Here is a 17,277-nt window from a genome sequence, read left to right as displayed (position 1 = left end):
AAAAAAAAACTCTAGTGGAAATTGTGATTAATAATAATAATAATAATAGTAACACTGACAATACATTACAATACATTAATAAGCATATACAAAAAAACTAAACTAATTTTCTGTAGTATTCTTGCTCAAAAACACAAATGTTTAATCAAGTTGTTCATAATAACTTTGACTTCTGTCCAGTAGATGCTAGTAACACGCGAATAATGCTCTGCATACTAGGCACGAGAAGAAGCTCTTTTTATTGACGTGACTGTGGACCAATCACGGAGAGAGAAACGATTGACGTCTTTGTATTTATTTATTGCTGGGGCTCTCTGGTCCTATCACACGACGAGAAATGAATGACGTTTTTAAAGTTCGTTCGCTCCAGCCAATGATATTCAACGAATTCTGAAGCGCGAAGAGTTTAAGGGAGAGAAGAGAACGATGGCTAACGGAAACGCTAAAGTGTAACAAAACAATACTTTCAAAATGCTATTTTTTTTTAATAACTTTCCGTTATCGTTAACCGTATATTTATATGACTTAGTTCCTTTCTAACGGTTTCGTGTTGTTTTAGCTCAACAGCGACAGGAATCATGACTCGTGCTGAGAAAAATAGCGTACGTGTGCATTCGTTCCCACCAGCTGCTCTTAAGATGTTTCTTGGTTAACGTTAGCGTTCAAATGCGTTTGTTGACGTTTTAAAATACGCGTTGTCATGTTTAGTGTTTGTTTTCTTTGTCTAATCTAGTTCTAAACGTCTATACGTGTGACATTTGATAGTGTTTTGCATGACAGCTCTTTAAGTCCTGTTATGGCCTCTCAGAATGTGGTTTTTGCCATCGATGTGGATTATCGACCAGAAGAGACCATCAGCACGACTAGTGACTATCAAAACCACCTCAAACAGTGGATACTAAGAGTCCTGCTCAGTTTGGGATACAAATATGGGCTGGAAAAAGTGCGATGGGGTTATAAATTCTTCCATTCAAGGACTGTGAAAAGTGCAACACTTATAAGCAGAGGATCTGATTTCAAGGAGCTCCAGGAGAAGGTGTTCAGTGACTTCGAAGAGGAGCTGCTTGTCAAATTCAGTGTGGAAGGAAAGTCACCCAAAATTCGGGAAAAGTACAACAAACTGAAACCCAGCCCGGCTAGTTGTGTCCAGAATGCCTTGAAAGAGATCCTTCTAGACTTCCAATGGGACAGACCTGATCTAACATCTCCCACCAAGGTCACACTGAGACCAAGAAGGTCGAGTAGAAGTGGCAGAAATATCCCTCTGCAGGATTATGACATGTTAAGCGTTGACAAAAATGTCCTTTTTGTCGTATCTGAATGTCCACTGTCCAAAGCGGAGTTGGAAGACTACTTGTCCATCCGTAGGGATGACAGCAGACTTCATAGAGAGGTACATGAGCAGGTGCTGCCCAAAGGTCTGATAGATATGCTTATGCAACGCAAAGTGTTGCTTCACTGGGCTGATTCAGGTATATTGAAGGTAAGTGGTGCTCTTATAGAGTTCCTATGTATAATTGGGGTTTATATCAGTGTTTTTGACTACAGTATGTTTTGTTTGTTTTTTTAAACCAGGCTAATCATGTGGTGGAGGACTACACTGGCATGGAGACATTGGCGGAGCTTCTTGGGCAGGTTGGTGGACGGGTGGTGCCCATGCTGTCTCCTTGTTTGCCATTGATGGACCAGCATTCTGATACAAGCCCTTCACTGGATTTGGGAATAGATGCCTTTCCTATAGATTCAACCAATAGCTACCTTGAGTTGTCGGAAAGAATGCACCGAAAAGTCTTTCCTCCTTTGGGTGGATGTCTTTCCTGGATTGCAGGTAAATAATAAAATACACACACACACACACACACACACACACACACACACAAGGACAAATAATCCTAGTTAGGATTTTTTATGTTTTTGACAAAAGTCTCTTATGCTCACCAAGGCTGCATTTATTTGATAAAAAGGTAATATTGTGGGATATCATTACAATTTAAAATAATTGTTTTCCGTGGGCAGGTTGGTGGACGGGTGGTGCCCATGCTGTCTCCTTGTTTGCCATTGATGGACCAGCATTCTGATACAAGCCCTTCACTGGATTTGGGAATAGATGCCTTTCCTATAGATTCAACCAATAGCTACCTTGAGTTGTCGGAAAGAATGCACCTTTCCTCCTTTCCTCCTTTGGGTGGATGTCTTTCCTGGATTGCAGGTAAATAATAAAATACAAACACACACACACACACACACACACACACACACAAGGACAAATAATCCTAGTTAGGATTTTTTATGTTTTTGACAAAAGTCTCTTATGCTCACCAAGGCTGCATTTATTTGATAAAAAGGTAATATTGTGGGATATCATTATAATTTAAAATAATTGTTTTCCGTTTTAATATATTCTACAATGTAATTAATTATTTCTTGTGAAGGCAAAGTTTTCTGCAGTATTTCTTATTATCAATGTTAAATTGGTTGGAGCATCTAGTTGAGCGGTTGAAAACTGCTTCATATTTTTGTAGAAACAGTGAGATTTTTTTCAGAATTCTTTAATAGAAAGTTCAAAATAAAAGCATTTGAAATAAATCTTTTGTAACATTACAAATGTCTTTGTCACTTTTGATCAATTTAATGCATCCTTGCATAGTAAAAGTATTATTTGTAAATCTTACAAGCCTTTAAATAGTAGTGGATCACATTTTTCACAAAATACTAAGGAGCACAAACAAACACATTTTCTTGAGCAGCAAATGAATATATTAGAATAATTTCTGAAGGATCATGTGACACTGAAGACTGTAATAATGGCTTTCTAATTCATATATGTATATATAATTGTGTGTGTACAATACGTGTGTGTGTGTTTGTGTATATATATATATATATATATATATATGTATGTGTATTTATGTATATATATGTATTTATGCGTGTGTGTGTATATATAATATTATAATTAATAATATATTATTTTACCTAATTTTTCCAAAGTGATCTGTGATTTTTATTTTTTTTGTGTGTGGCAGATGGGAACAGGCAGTCCTGTAGTGTGACTCTGCAGCCGGTATCATGCAGGCAGAGGTTTCTGCGAGCTCCTGTGGATGTGATTCTCAGAGGTGTCCTGCAGGACCTGGACACCATCTCCCTCTCACGTTCAGCCTCTGAGAGCTGGATAATTCAGTGCACAGATGCTGAACTGGGTCAGGAGACTTTTCAGCACTTAAAGCAGCTGTCTACTGGAGGATATGCCATGGTAAAATGACTTAATCTGTTATGTTGTTTTATAATGGGATGGTTCCAGCTGTGAAATACAATTGCAGTCAAATGCAATGCTGTTTTGTAATAGCTAAAATATACAGACACCTGTATTTATAAATACCTGCTCCATATCTATGCTTTTGGTCCTTATAAGGTTGTAGATCCTTAATGTAGTGCATGGCCTTTTGTTTTTTTCTTTGTGTTTGTAAGTGTTTACATTGTGCAAAGATAAAAGCAAAAATAATTTATTGTCCATGATGGGTGACTTCAGTATAAAGTGCAAAAATGTTGAGAATAATATATTTTTTCTTTATTGACACAGCTAGCAGAAATGAGTGAAGGAGGTGAGGTGGGTTCAGCGGTGCTGTCGGTGCTCTCCTCCTGTATGGCTCAACTCACTGTCCTTCAGCCTCTGGTTTCTCAGGAAGACCAGCTTCTGCCCGCACATGTCGTTCCCTTGGACAGCACAGACATCTCCAGTGACCTACCTGATGTTGTCAGCAGTGTTCTCAATGTCATGTATGACATCATGGAGGATGAGGATTGCTCAGGTGTTTGTTTTTTTCTGACATAATCTGGGGGTTTTTGTGCCTTGTGCATATAAACAGACAAACACAACCTTAAGGTTTTAATTCTAACCTTAAAAAAAATTATTGCGGTTTCCAGATCAAGTAAAGTTGCCGTTTGTTCCTGACTGGGTCAATCAAGAGCTCAAGCAGGGGTCTTGTTTAAGGAGAAATGGGCTGTTAGAGGGATGGTTTCCTTTGTCTGACCAATCAGGAATCAGCTGCCATTTAATGGAATCAATGAGGTTTGGAATCTTTCATTCATCTTTTATTTGACAAGATTAGGGCTGCACAATAATGGATAAACTGATAATCACGATTATCGTGTGAGAAATGTCTTTTTACTTTTTACTTATTGTACATTCAAGTAAGCACAAATCAAGAGAATGTTAGCTTGTATGCATGATTTAATTTCCTTCATGTTGAAATCTCAAAGGATCTCATAAAGACTTTTTAAAAAGCTCCTTCCTGAAAACGTGTAGTAATTTTTATCATATGTACATTTAAAGCATCTTGTGTAATTACAATCTGTTGAATTTTTCTATTTTATTTTTTCTTGTTTTGTTTATTGCATATTTACAGCTCCTATGTTACTGATAGAAAATGCACAACACAACTCCTGCCATGAAAACCTCGTGTTATGAATGGTGTTAAAATTGTACCCCCAAAAAATTGTCAAAATGGCACATATTATATTTGTCATGGGCTATTTTTATTCTGGTACTAAAAGATGTCTTGCATGTACAGGCTCCTGCATGCAGCTCCAGAGGAAGAGGAGAGGGAAGAGGAGTACTCAGATACTCAGCAGGAGATCACTAGCAGTCTCTCAGAGCTCTATCAGAGCAGCACAGTTGGATCCAGTGGCAACCTGAGGTCCAAAAAACGTGAGTACAAAATGGTACTTGAAGTAATTGATGCATCATAAAATTGACTAAATACTTGCAGTAATTTTGTTTGCCTGTGTCATGAACACACAACATACAAATGCCATGTTTTTATTTTTTTGTTTTTTGGCCTAATTTGCTCTTTTTCAGGAGGTACACAATGCACACCAGTAAGGCAGAAGATGAAAACTATGAGTCGCTCTCTACAGATGCTGAATTTTGCTCGCTTGAATGTGAAAGCTCAAAAGACCCAGGGTGATAGCAGCTCTGCTGGATCTGCCAAAGGAGCTGAAAAAAGGGGCAAGAGATGCTCTGGGGATCAGACCAAGCCTGGCCTCTTGCGTGAGTATTGAGTCATTTATTTGAAAAAAGCCTTAGGTTATAATGTCCAAGGTTTAGGATCTCCATGAAGTAAAAAACAGGACTGTTTTTAACTTTATTGTAAATAAATTGTTGATGATGTTCATTGACTCAAACAGATTTCAACAGTGACGAAGAGCTGCTCTCCCACCTGGGGCTCACTTATCAGAAAGCTGTGGAGAACAGATCCGTGTCTGTTCCCTCTCAAGTCCAGGATATGCTTTCAGTTGTTAAGGCATTCATCAAAACTAACACTGATGTGGAGGTGAGTCAGTGGAACACATACATTAAAATCATACAGCTGTGTTGCCTGGTTGCAGGCAACTGCAAAACATGGTCTCAATGTACATGTTTATAATTAACTCTGTTCGCCGTTCTAAAAGATCCTAGTCTAATTGGTTAATTTTGTGTTTGTAATGTTAATATACTGTATATGCTTTTTAACAGATGTGTATTGTTGATATGGTGGTTTATTGTATCATATTAGTTTAGTGAAGACCAAAGTCATGTAATGATTTAGGAAAACTGATAAGCAACTGATATATTTTTTGTACAATTTTCTTTTAATTGTACATTTAACCATTTCTCACCAGGTTTCATTCTTGGGCTTGGTGCAAAAGAATCTGTTGAAATCCTGTCAGTCTATTCGTCAGCTTTACAGAAATTCTTCAGATGAAGAGAGTAAAATCAGGGAGTAAGTATTCAGACCAAATTAAATCAATGTCCAGATGAATTGACAGTAAGCCTGGAACATCTTTATAAAGGTAATGATAAGGTAATGGACTTACAAATCATTATTCTTTATACAGATGCCAGCTGCAATCAGTTCTCAGACTTGAATTGTGCAGACAACCAGAACAACAAGACGACGAGGAGGTTGTGGAACAAAGAGTTGAGGATGTAAGGAGACGATCAAGCTTTAAAAACCTCAGATGTCATAACCATTAATTTAAATTTAATTGTATGCAGAAATCTTCTATGGTTTGTGGTTGTTAAATATGATGTTGGTAACTTTTTATAAACCCCTTTCAAGGTGGCTGATATGCTCCGGATTATCTCCCGGAGTAAAGATGCTGTTTACTTATCCAAATTCATGCAGGATGAAGTTCTGCCAGTGTAAGTTATGAACAGCTCAGGAATATTCATGAAAATGCAAATTGTATCCAAATACAATAAGATGTGATCTCTGATATGGTATCTCCCAGGTTCCTGAAAAGCATCCCTAAAGTCCTGGCAGATGTCTACCACAGTTTAGGAACTCAGTTGCCTGAGGCGCTTGTTGCTGTCCTGCCCTCTGACTTCTTCAGTGATGAGTCTATGGCTAAGGACAGTGTGTCTGTGAGTCCTTCACCTTTCTCTACCACACAGAGCAATGTATCCAGTGTCGGAGATCATCTGGAGGAACTCCGCAATCGCTCCGCTAAAAAGAGAAGGTGATTGTCATAAAAAAGAATGTGTGATTATATCAAGTGCTTTGTGTGTAAGTGGTCAAAGAAACTCTTTTCTCTTTTTGCAGACAGAACATGCTCACACGCCACAAAAGCATGACTGAGGCTCCTCAGGCACTTCGACAGATAGAAATGCCAAGGAAGTCTACACGGCTGGTGAGATTTCATTGTTATTATTCAATTACTTTCCGTCTTGTCACGAACTAAAATACTAACTTGCCTATTTTGGAATACAGGCAAAGCCGAAACACTGTGTCCCAGTTGAAAAACCTGCTGTGGAAGAACCACCACCTCCAAAGCAAGCAGTTCAAGGTAATTGGCCCATTCCATTTTAGTCTTCATGCTGTCCTATAAAGTTGTGATCCGTTGTTGTATCTTTTTCTTCTGTTCACAGAGGTAACAAAGGTAAGGAGAAATCTTTTCAACCAAGTGGCCGTATCGCCCTCAAAGAAGTCCAAAATGCCACGGAGCCAGTCTGTGTCGACAGTAGAGGGACTTAAGAAACGCAAGCGTTCACATATGGATGATGATGGTAATTGTTATTTTTGATAGGGAGAGATTGTTTAATTGTTTAATGTAGTGTGTGAACTTGAACCTTAAAACTTTCAAATTTCAGAACGACATACACTTCTGACAAAGAAAGTATCTGAAACACCACTACATAAACAGGTGTCCAATCGTTTTCTTCACCGGCAAAGGACTGGCAGGTGAGTCCTGTGTCCTGATTTTTAAGTTGTTGTTATATTTGTTCAGTGATGCTTGACGATTGTAAGGGATCCAGTTTGAAACAAAATATTTTGTGTTTCTCACACTTTCTTTGTCACGGAAGATCTGGAGAATCTGATGTGTGCATTATTGAAGAGTCTCCTGTCAAACCAACTGCTGGTTAGTGTTTAAGATTTTGCCACAATGTCAAACATAGAAAGACCACTTACTAATAGAAAGTACTCTAATAAATATTTTGTTCTTAGACTTGAGGAGGAGCCCAAGAATTAAAAGCCTTACCAGGAGACATTCCAGTGTGTTCTATTCATGCTCACAGCCACGTTCCAGAAACCTGGACCGTGCCATCTACTCCTCTCAACTCTGCCACTCTGAGGGTAAAGGTGAGGGTAAAGTGTTTCAGTGACACTAGGGCTGTAGCTATCGATTATTTTAGTAATCAAGTATTCTGCAGATTATTCCATCGAGTAATCGGATAAGTAATTTTTCTTTATTAAAGAGCAATACTAAATATACAAGAGATAATAATATAGATCTCTTAAAATAAATAACTAATTTGTTTTCTTTTTAGAAAAATAAACATTTTGATTGCTGAAATTGCATACATTAATAACCGTGAAAACTAAACCCATTTAATGTATTTAATTGCCAAATTGCATTCAAAATGCAAATACAAATGTATCAAATAAATAAATCAATAAAAATACAAAAATCAATTTCACATTATTTTAAAAAAGGTAAACAGTACAAACTAAAACTAAGGCATAAATCAAAATAATAGTAATAAAAATAATAATAATACCTAAACATTGCATTTATGTCATGCAACTTAACTTTCAAGTTTCAGCCTAACTAAAGCTCAGGCATAACATAAGCCTTTACTGTCTTCTTGGAAGGCTTTGTGGCTTTTGTGAGAGGTAAAAATCAGTGGACGGGAAGGTAACTTGGAACAAGAACAAGAGTCCATACACAATTTTTAAACACATTTTTCTGCAACATGAAATTAGAGTTATTTGGAGAATAAACCCTCTTAAATGTCCCTATACGTACTGGTGTGTGTGTGTGTGTGTAAAACTTGTTTTTGATATCCTTCTTATTCTGTGTGCGGGTCAGTTCATAGCAGTGATAGAAATTAAACTGTTCCAATAAGTTTAAATAGATTTTTACATTTTATGGCCATTTTTACCTTTATAAAGCCTTTTTTTTTCTAAAAGTGTGCATCATCTTTCAAAGTCAAATTCTTACATTTAATCAGTCAATTAGAATAAAAGACATTTGGGCTGTTACCAAACAAATGATATCAGTATCAAAATTCATCTTTGCAATGCAGAGGAAATACAGAAGCTGCATGGGATGAATTTCCCACACAGAGGGACATGAATGCATTTAACCTGCAGTTACAAATGCATAAATAATGTTTTGTTATTTTAAACCTAAAACATTGAATACTGATATTTCAAATCATTTTAAAAACGAAAAAACCGCCAGCAGGTGGCAGCAAGTCACTGTTAAGAAGTGAGTCATTTTGATTGAACCGGATCATTTAAAAGGTGGATTCATTCAGGAATGAAACACAGTCAGGTTGCACCGAGCTGTGGCTGGAATTTTTTGTTAGCAAAATAAAGCAAAAACAGGCAATATAGTGTCAAAAACGTAAGTCTTATAATATTACCTTGTTTATTGAACTGTTGAATAAAATCACATTTGTAATCATGCTGATTTTAGAGGTGAAACCAGGCACTCTTTGTGTGATATTGACTAACTTTCTGTCGTATTTTTATGCACAATGGCGTTTAGACTTTCACAAAACATGGCTAACGTAGGGACATTATAACTAGCCACCATATTGATTTACGGTCTGAAATATGTCCAGCGCTTTTTTTTTTCTTTTTTCTTTTTTTTTAAGTCTGGTCCCTGTTTTTATACAGTCTTATGGTCTGGTCCAGCGTTTATCGGGTTGTATGTCAGTAATAATGGTCCGTGGGGAAACACTGTGTGTTCCGTGTGCCTCGATGATTTTTCGTATTCGAGTTACTCAAGGAATCGTTTCAGCCCTAAGTGACACAGTAAAAAATAGATGTCATTAAGCTTCTGGACATAAAATGTTTAGTTTTTGAACATACTGTGAAGGTGTATATGCTGGTGCATTCTCAAAGTGGCCTTGTATTTATTTTGCAGGAGGATTCAATGTTAGTTCTGTTAGGTCGCCAGTTCGGCTTCTTTTTGGTGCTACCCAGTCCCCTGGTCGCATACGGCACACTACAGCATCCTCAGAAGATCAAGGCAGCAAAGAGTTGTCACTTAGGTCTGCAGTTTTTGAGGTAATATCCCTTACAGTTAATTAAAATATGAAATGTTGAAAGAGTATTGATTGTATAAGTCCTGTCATCTATTTTGCATTAATGCGATACATTTATTTTGCAGAATCAAAATAAAACTCCACAGAAGTTAAGATCTGATCCAGTAGGATCTGCAGTTGGGTGCAGAACCCCTCTGTCCCCAAACCGGACAGTTGGAGAGAATGGGATGACCCTGCGAGGGAGCCCTTTTCGGTCACCTGCTGCAAAGAGTCTAATGGTAGAGACACCCAAGAAAAGCCCACTCAAGGGGATACTCAAGACACCAATGAAAAACCTCTTGGATTGTGTTTCTCCTAATGGCGCTTGGCTGAGGAGCCCAAACGGTAGAACGCCAAAGAAGAATGTGACATGGTCTCCATCTCCACGGAAACGCCTGTCAGAAAACCCAATCAATGTGCCAGAGTCTCCGATGTTTACAAAAAGATGCTCACCAAGGCTGCTTACACCTGGCAAGAATAGCAGCCCAGAGGAAAGAAATGTTTTCAAAACACCTGACAAGGTGTCCCAAAGGAAATCCAAGGCATCTCCTGGAACGATGCCTAGGACACTTGAAATCCTTGGAAATGTTGATCCAGAAACATCTCAGTCCATTACGAGATCAGGAAAGATGAGGAGGACATTGAGCTTACCTTGCAAGATTACCGAAAAGTCTGGCGAATTTGCTTCCATTGATTCACAAGAAAATGATTCCGAGCCATCTTCTCTCTGTGCTTCACCATTAAAACCAAATATACAAACTCCTGTAAAAAGCCCCAGCTTAACACACAGGATGTGCACTCGCTCTGGTAGAACGCCTTTAAAAGAGTCCTCGTCGCCTCCTAACAAGTCTCGAGACAGTGCGGGATCCAGCCCTTTGCCTCATAAAGGTCTGTCTGCAGCAAAATTAAGTGCATCACCATCCTCTGGTCCTCCTAGATCACGTATCCACCATCAATGTAGTTCACCCACTAGTAATATAGGAGAATTCCCACAGGATAACAAAATGATTGGGCAAAACGAGATCAACCATGGAAAAGCAGAAGAGGCATCATCTTCAGACTCCCAGCAGTTTGATTGCTCTGAATTCAGCATTACCACAGATGATGAAAGCATTGATATATCTGAGGCCTCAGTGGTGAAAACCCAACTCACAGGGGGCATTAAGATGAACATCGCTTTCTCAAGGAAACCCTCTAGATCCTCTAAGGTTTTCGAATTTAAGGGAAAACAAGCCACCCCTACCATTACCACGACGAGCCGAAGCTACGGCTTCCGTCAAACTCCAGACCGGCGCCAACGAGAAGCGGAAGCACGTCTTGGATACTCCTCGGGAACACCAAAGATCTCCACCCCAAGAACAAGGCAAACTCCTGCATGTGGAAAGAAGTCCACTCCTCAACCTCTTACTTATGAAGTGGAGATGGAGATGCAGGCGTCTGGCCTGCCTAAGCTAAAGTTAAGAAAGACCAATTCTTTCAATGCAGGTGAAGCACCTAGTAGTACAACCAAGGGCGTGGCCTCGCATCTTGTGCACCGTAACGTGTCAAATGTGAAGGCACCACAAGTCGACAGCCCTCTTGCACAATGTTCTAGACATCCTGGCTGCATATCACCATCACTCTGCAGTCGAGGAACCCCTGCCAAAGGTACACCTGGGAAGGGTGTACAGACATACATATGTCAGTCGATCACTCCCACGCATTATCCGGCAAGTAGCCAATCCCCATTGGCGTCCCCACTGACTCCGTCTCCTCAAAGCAGAGGATGGTCAACCCCAGAAAACCTCAATAGTTGGCCTCGTAAGAAAAGAGCTCGGATCGAGGCTTGCGGGAGCAAAGAGCAGGTCATCAAAGGGGTGCCGCTCCTGGAAAAGCCTGGGGTGTTGGAGGACCCAGAACTTGAAGGTGTTTTCCGTATTCAAGGGGTGGAAGAACTCAAGGAGTCGCTGAGCACCCCAGTCAGTCAAAGAAAACTGGGTTTGAGATCAAGCCAGGTTATAGACCATCAGTGCTCACCGGAAGGCATGGATTGGACTGAGACCGTGGTTCAAGACTGTGATTCTAGAGACCCTACGAAGCCTGAACCGTTTGCATGGATGGGCAGAAAAGGTACAGTAAAGCTTGTGTGCAATTCATAGCTTGTTCCTTGTTGCTTCTGTAACATGTTCGTAAATGTTGTGGCTTGAACCTCTTTCAGTTGACACCCCTAAAGTAAAGAAACCTGTGTCAGCCAGTGGAATCTTCGCTCTCACTCAGTCACCTCTGTTATACAAGAAATCAACTGTAATCAATGAAGCAACACAACTTAATGGTGAGACAATGAAAAGTGTATGTAGAGCTATAGGTCAGAGTAGATGCCTTAATTAGACATTTTCAGCATTATTTGCTTCAAATTAGACATGCATTTTCTTGTTGGAGCTCTGGTGTAGCACTTATTGCACATGCTTCGATACATTTAGCTTTGGTGCTCATGCAGATTTCAAAAGATGTTTTCTGATCTCAACGCTCATGTTTTCTTCTAATAGTCATCTAAATAAAAGCAGCAAAATTACCAAAAATAAAAAAGTGACTGAAGAAAATATCAGATCAGGTTTTGTTCATTTTAAGTGTTTGTTAATAACAATTTATACTTTCTCCCAGCAGGATCAAAGTCTGAGCTGGATATCTCTCCTCTTTGCCAGTCAAGAAGGCGAAGGACACCTAGTAGGACGAACAGCCGAAAGAAACTTCTAGACTAAGTCTGTCATTACAAAAAGTACTTTTGGTTGCCTTGTCTGGCACAGTTGCTTTTAGAATAACAAAAACTTTTTATAATTGTTTTATTCTCTGTTTTAGCTAACTTTATTCTCATTTGCTTGTATAATAATGCATTACCCAATATTGTATATTTTGTATTATACAAATGCTACACTGTATGTCATATGGCATCAGTTAAGTACAGCATAGCAAGTTTTAACTGGTCTGAACAATTATTGTAAAAATAAGGTGGAAACATTTTTCTTTTTCTTTTTTCAGTCTAATGAAATCAAGCTTTAATGCTCTTGTTAGTGATTTATTTATGTGTGCTGCTTGTTCTGTGGATTTTATTGAAGCATATGTTTGGCAGCTTGCTCGCGACATCTTTGTCAATGTGAAATAAATGTAAACAGATTATTTTAATAAAGACTGTTGTTCTTCAACCTACGCATGCCACTTGAATCAATGATGGTATTTTAGTAAAATATCTAACCAGCTTAAAAAGCAAGGTGAAATGTTTCGCATAGAAGGGGTTATTAGTCGTGATGTTAGTATCTCAGTTGTTTGTGTAACGTTTGCTAGTAAATGAAAATTATCCTTCTGATATATAAACCTTGCAGTCTTCGGGTAGGTTTAAAACTATGGGTCAACTACTGCTAAATAAACTAAACCAGTTGATGCCAAAACCAAATGTGGTACCTGCCTGATTACGAGTTGCATAGCCTGCGACTGCCAATAATGTAACCGGTTTTTGCACAGATTTTTGCTGTGATTTGCCATCTAAAGTCAATGCTAGTTGCCAAAATTCAGAGCATGTCTGCAGATTTTAGCTTCATATGATTTCATCCAATCGGAGGATGTTTGATATTTTGATCTGATTTTAGAACACATTTTTCATGCGTCTCCTAGTTTCTCTGCGAATTTGTTGATCAGGGGTGCGTTTCCCAAAAGCATAGTTAGCATACTTTGGTCGTTAGTTCCATTGAATTACTCTATTGGTAACGACGGAACTTGCGACCATAGTTGCTTTTGGGAAACACACCCCAGAACGACTTGAAAATTTGGTAGTGTGTGATCCTCAGTTGTTTTGTGTTTATGATGCCCAGGTATACTCTATTTACATATTCGACATATATGATGTCATTTTAAAGTTGCGTATTCCAACCTTGAAGCTAGTGGCATTTGGCCTCTCTTAGAAGAATCAGTTTCTCATGTGCTTTTGTGAGTCAATGTGTAAACCGCACCATCTAGTGCATTACTAGAGCACCATGTGGCTCTGTTTCCAGTTCCATTTTATTGTAAGTACAATACCATGAAAACTTGCTTTAGAGAAATATGCCTGGCATTTTTTGACGGTTAAGATTTGACTTCCTGATAAATCGAACTGATAAAAGTTATTTACAAAAGAGCATCATTTGAAATATGTTCACATGTAACAACAGCTCTACAACCTGAGGAACATCCTGGAAAAACTGCTGAAAACGTTCCATCAGTCTTTAGATGCTTATCTATAGCTTCTGCAGTATTTTTTTGAGAATTCTGGAACAAATGCATCAAGAGATCAGTCACTAATGTTCTTACAGCAGTGAGACAGATAAGGATGAGGTCAATTTTTGGTTAAAACAAACCAATGGCTGAAGGTATTTTGTTCATAGTGGTACAAGATTCACAGTTCTCGAATGTAACTGCATATCTACAAGTTTAATGCGGCTGCCACATGCAATCATTGTAATAAACTATGAAAAAGAAGGGGGGAAAAAAAAGGTTCAAACCCGCATGATTGTAGGTTTAGTGGGCCTTTTATTTAACAATCCTTCCAAACGTTGAAAAAAAAAAAAAAAAAAAAAGGTACAAAAAAAGAAAAAATAATTCACCAAATCCCCCTTTTCCATGAGAAAGAAACATGTAGAATTGGTCTCAAAAGTGCATCTCTCCAAGGTACAGTGTAGGGAAAACAATCTCAATTTGACATCTGTACTTCTTTCACTTATCTAAAAATCACACAGTCTAGCCGTCACAACCTTCCACAGCATTCCCAGAGCAGCAGGCCCAAGAGAGGGCCGACATTGTGACGTGGGTCAGAGCACTCGCTTCACTAAAGATTGGAATATAATTTACATCTCCTGCAAAAATTCTCTCCTTGCTTGTTGGGCTGTGATTGTTTATAACTCAGATTTCTTCTTCTTTGATTTCTTCTCGTCCTCTTGCACCACCACGGTGTTTGTGGCCTCTCTTTTCAGGTAGGAAATAAAGTCGCTGACTTCACGACCTCCCTGATGGTCAAACAAGACTGATTACATTCACGTTTCTTGGTAGAATGAACACTGAAGTTTAGATTTTTAAAGATTTAATAAAAGGACTAGGTGTTACAGTCCTGGTGTTACAGTCCCTAGTGTAACACCGATACGGATTCCCTGGTGAGTTCTTGAAGAAAAATGGCTGCTATAAGTAAAACATTTTTTATTAAAAAATAAAATCGGAAACACAAACCTCATATTTCTTTGGATTTTGTTTCTGACCAGCGGGGGAGAAATAGATTGTGGGGAATCTGAAAGCGAAAGGTTCAGATTGCGAGTAAACCAATTAGCAACAAATCAAACAATAACTTTTACGCCAGAGAAAAAGCACTAGCATAATTTTAGTCTCTACATACCCTCTAACTTCATATGAAGAAGGGACATCATTAGCAGTGGCATCCATCTTTGCGATGACAATGTTTGGATCGTCGGAAAGCTGTAAAATAAAAGATAATATTTAAGAAATGACCATTCAGGTAAATATTTCATAGGGAACAATACAACACCAAGCTCTAAAAACGTACCTTCTCTCCGAGTTCTTTGAATTTAGGCTCCAGGCTCTTGCAGTGTCCACACCAGGGGGCGTAAAACTCAATGAGAACATCTTTGCTCTCATCATTTACAATTGAGTCAAAGTTCTCAGCCACAACAACCTGGAATAATAAGGACAAATGTTATATGAACTAGAATTTAAAATACATATATTTATGAAAACATAAATGTATGAAAATATATATGCAGAAACAAAATTGCCTGACGCACCTTCACAGGGCCATCGTTGTTCTCAGGAATAGTCTCTGATTTGAGATAACGCTTCAGGTTTCCATCAAAATAATCCTGCAGGAACTTTTCCAAGGCCTTTCCATCGCGACTGCAGACAAACAAGGATTGATTTTTTTTTTGCTGCTTAAAACAAGGTCCTTTGTTAAAGGGAGAAGAAAAAAAAAACTACTTACGAGAACTCCTCCTTCATGACGTATTTGTCTCCCTTGGCAGTACGGATGCCGACAAGAGGCAGCTCTCCACTGCTGCCGTCCAGACCCAGCTCAGACACGTCATGGTTAAAGCTGTTCTTATTGGCCACAGCGAAGCCGAGCTTCTTCCCCTGATCCAGGAAGCTCTTGGCCACCTTCATTACCCTGGAGACACACAAGGACAAGAAGAGTCTGATCTCAGATCACCATTTAAACACACTGCTTCATTGAAAAGTAATATTCTATAAATTCATTAAATGTCTAAAAATGTCTAAATTTTGTTTAAAAATAATGTTTGATAAGACTTTTCAACAAAGACAAAAAACACTTCCATAAAGAGCATCCATAAATGGAAAAATTCACACACACTCACATTCTTCTTACACATGCATACATTTCTACTCTCTCACACACAGACATACATTCTCCTTTCACATACATGCATTTGTTCTCTCACACATATATATTTTCTTTTCCCACACATGCATTTCTACTGTCACACGCATACATTCTCCTTTCACATACATACATATCTACCTTTTTTTGGTATCCATTACTTCCTGTTTAAGCAGGAAGTCACTTTCAGACCAGGAAATACATGTGCAAGTCTTGCTCAGCTCTTCCTCACAATTTTACAATGATGATATTCAAAGTCATCCTGTTTTCTTTTCAAATACATATTTAAAGTTTTTAATTTTTAAATATCATTATGTAACCTACGTGTTCTACAGATCTGTGTACAAGTGTTATGATACTGATTTTGACAGGGCTCAACGCTAAGGAAATTTTCTACTGGCCCGGTTTGGCCAGTGGTTTAAATTTTTTACTTGCCCTGGCAAAATTTTCACAGGCCTTGCCACAATCAATCAATCAATAAATAAGCCATATTGTTTTCCATTGTTGACTGTAACATTGTATTATAAGAAATTATAACCATTTTGCACAAATAGGTACAATAGTTCAAAGATAAAACTGAAATGAACCATGCTTTTTCAGGTAGGTCTAATTCTATTCCAGTTAAGGATGCACTGATCAGAATTTTTCATGACCAATTCCAATTGCAGATTTATTTTTGTATATTTTTTTTTTTATTTTACACAATCAAATGAGACTATTCCCATACTTGTTGCCAATTTATTTAGTTTTTATTACTTTTATTTATTTATTTTTACATTTATAAAACGTTTATTTTGCTCTGTTACTGGCCAAACTAACCTTGAACAAAAACAAAAATATATGCAACATGAAGCAACTGCACAAAACAAAAATATCAGACGGGCTGAATGAATATTTTATTATTACTATTAGTATTTTATTACATTAATTATATGTATGTCTGCACTATGACTGTAGAATACTTTCTGTACTGGAAGCTCCTGACACCAAGACGAATTCCTTGCGTGAGGAAACACACTTGGCAATAAAGCTCTTTCTGATTCTGATGAAAATGCAAATTCAATCTCTGACAGCAGGTGGCGCTTATGGAACACTAGCAGCGTTTCCTGGGTTATTGCTGTATGAGCTGCGCATATTAATACTCCTTTAATATGTATTTAACGAAGGTAAGAGGAAAAAGAAAATGTCATCGAAACTTTCTGAAGACAGTCAGTTCTCCGCAGAAATACATCCATATTAACCCCCACCCTAGTTCCATAATTATGGTTTTCTTTCAGTATTTCGAGCATCGCAAACA

General features: G+C 38.2%; 2 protein-coding genes across 3 annotated transcripts in view; one reads left to right on the top strand and one right to left on the bottom strand.

The window, feature by feature from the left end:
* The first annotated feature begins 401 nt into the window (after positions 1-401).
* LOC107554963 (treslin-like) lies at positions 402-12,745 on the top strand. Of its 2 annotated transcripts, none has more exons than XM_016237647.1 (22): positions 402-1,483; positions 1,576-1,828; positions 3,027-3,253; positions 3,581-3,809; positions 3,925-4,069; positions 4,572-4,708; positions 4,859-5,050; positions 5,188-5,333; positions 5,662-5,762; positions 5,878-5,968; positions 6,102-6,184; positions 6,274-6,501; positions 6,585-6,672; positions 6,753-6,828; positions 6,911-7,048; positions 7,133-7,223; positions 7,346-7,401; positions 7,488-7,622; positions 9,418-9,560; positions 9,664-11,686; positions 11,775-11,888; positions 12,221-12,745. In XM_016237647.1, the coding sequence occupies exons 1-22, from the start codon at positions 797-799 to the stop codon at positions 12,313-12,315; spliced, it is 5,478 nt and encodes a 1,825-aa protein (XP_016093133.1). In that variant the 5' UTR covers positions 402-796; the 3' UTR covers positions 12,316-12,745. The 2 variants fall into 2 exon arrangements, with proteins under 2 accessions (XP_016093133.1, XP_016093132.1); XM_016237646.1 differs by having other exon boundaries at positions 12,218-12,745.
* A 1,729-nt stretch (positions 12,746-14,474) lies between these two features.
* LOC107554937 (protein disulfide-isomerase A3-like) overlaps positions 14,475-17,277 on the bottom strand; it is a 5,766-nt gene continuing 2,963 nt past the window's right edge. Inside the window, exons 8-13 of the mRNA XM_016237599.1 lie at positions 15,567-15,749; positions 15,373-15,481; positions 15,135-15,263; positions 14,967-15,046; positions 14,804-14,861; positions 14,475-14,586 (exon numbers count right to left, since the gene is read on the bottom strand). Coding sequence (XP_016093085.1) covers positions 14,476-14,586; positions 14,804-14,861; positions 14,967-15,046; positions 15,135-15,263; positions 15,373-15,481; positions 15,567-15,749 — 670 coding nt within the window. The 3' untranslated portion in view covers position 14,475. The remainder of the gene's footprint in view (positions 14,587-14,803; positions 14,862-14,966; positions 15,047-15,134; positions 15,264-15,372; positions 15,482-15,566; positions 15,750-17,277) is intronic.

The sequence above is a fragment of the Sinocyclocheilus grahami genome, unplaced genomic scaffold (assembly GCF_001515645.1).
Source record: "Sinocyclocheilus grahami isolate Dianchi unplaced genomic scaffold, SAMN03320097.WGS_v1.1 scaffold520.1, whole genome shotgun sequence".
NCBI lineage: Eukaryota > Metazoa > Chordata > Actinopteri > Cypriniformes > Cyprinidae > Sinocyclocheilus > Sinocyclocheilus grahami.
The sequence above is the reverse complement of the archived record's forward strand: the minus strand, read 5'-3'. Positions and strand labels throughout refer to the sequence as shown.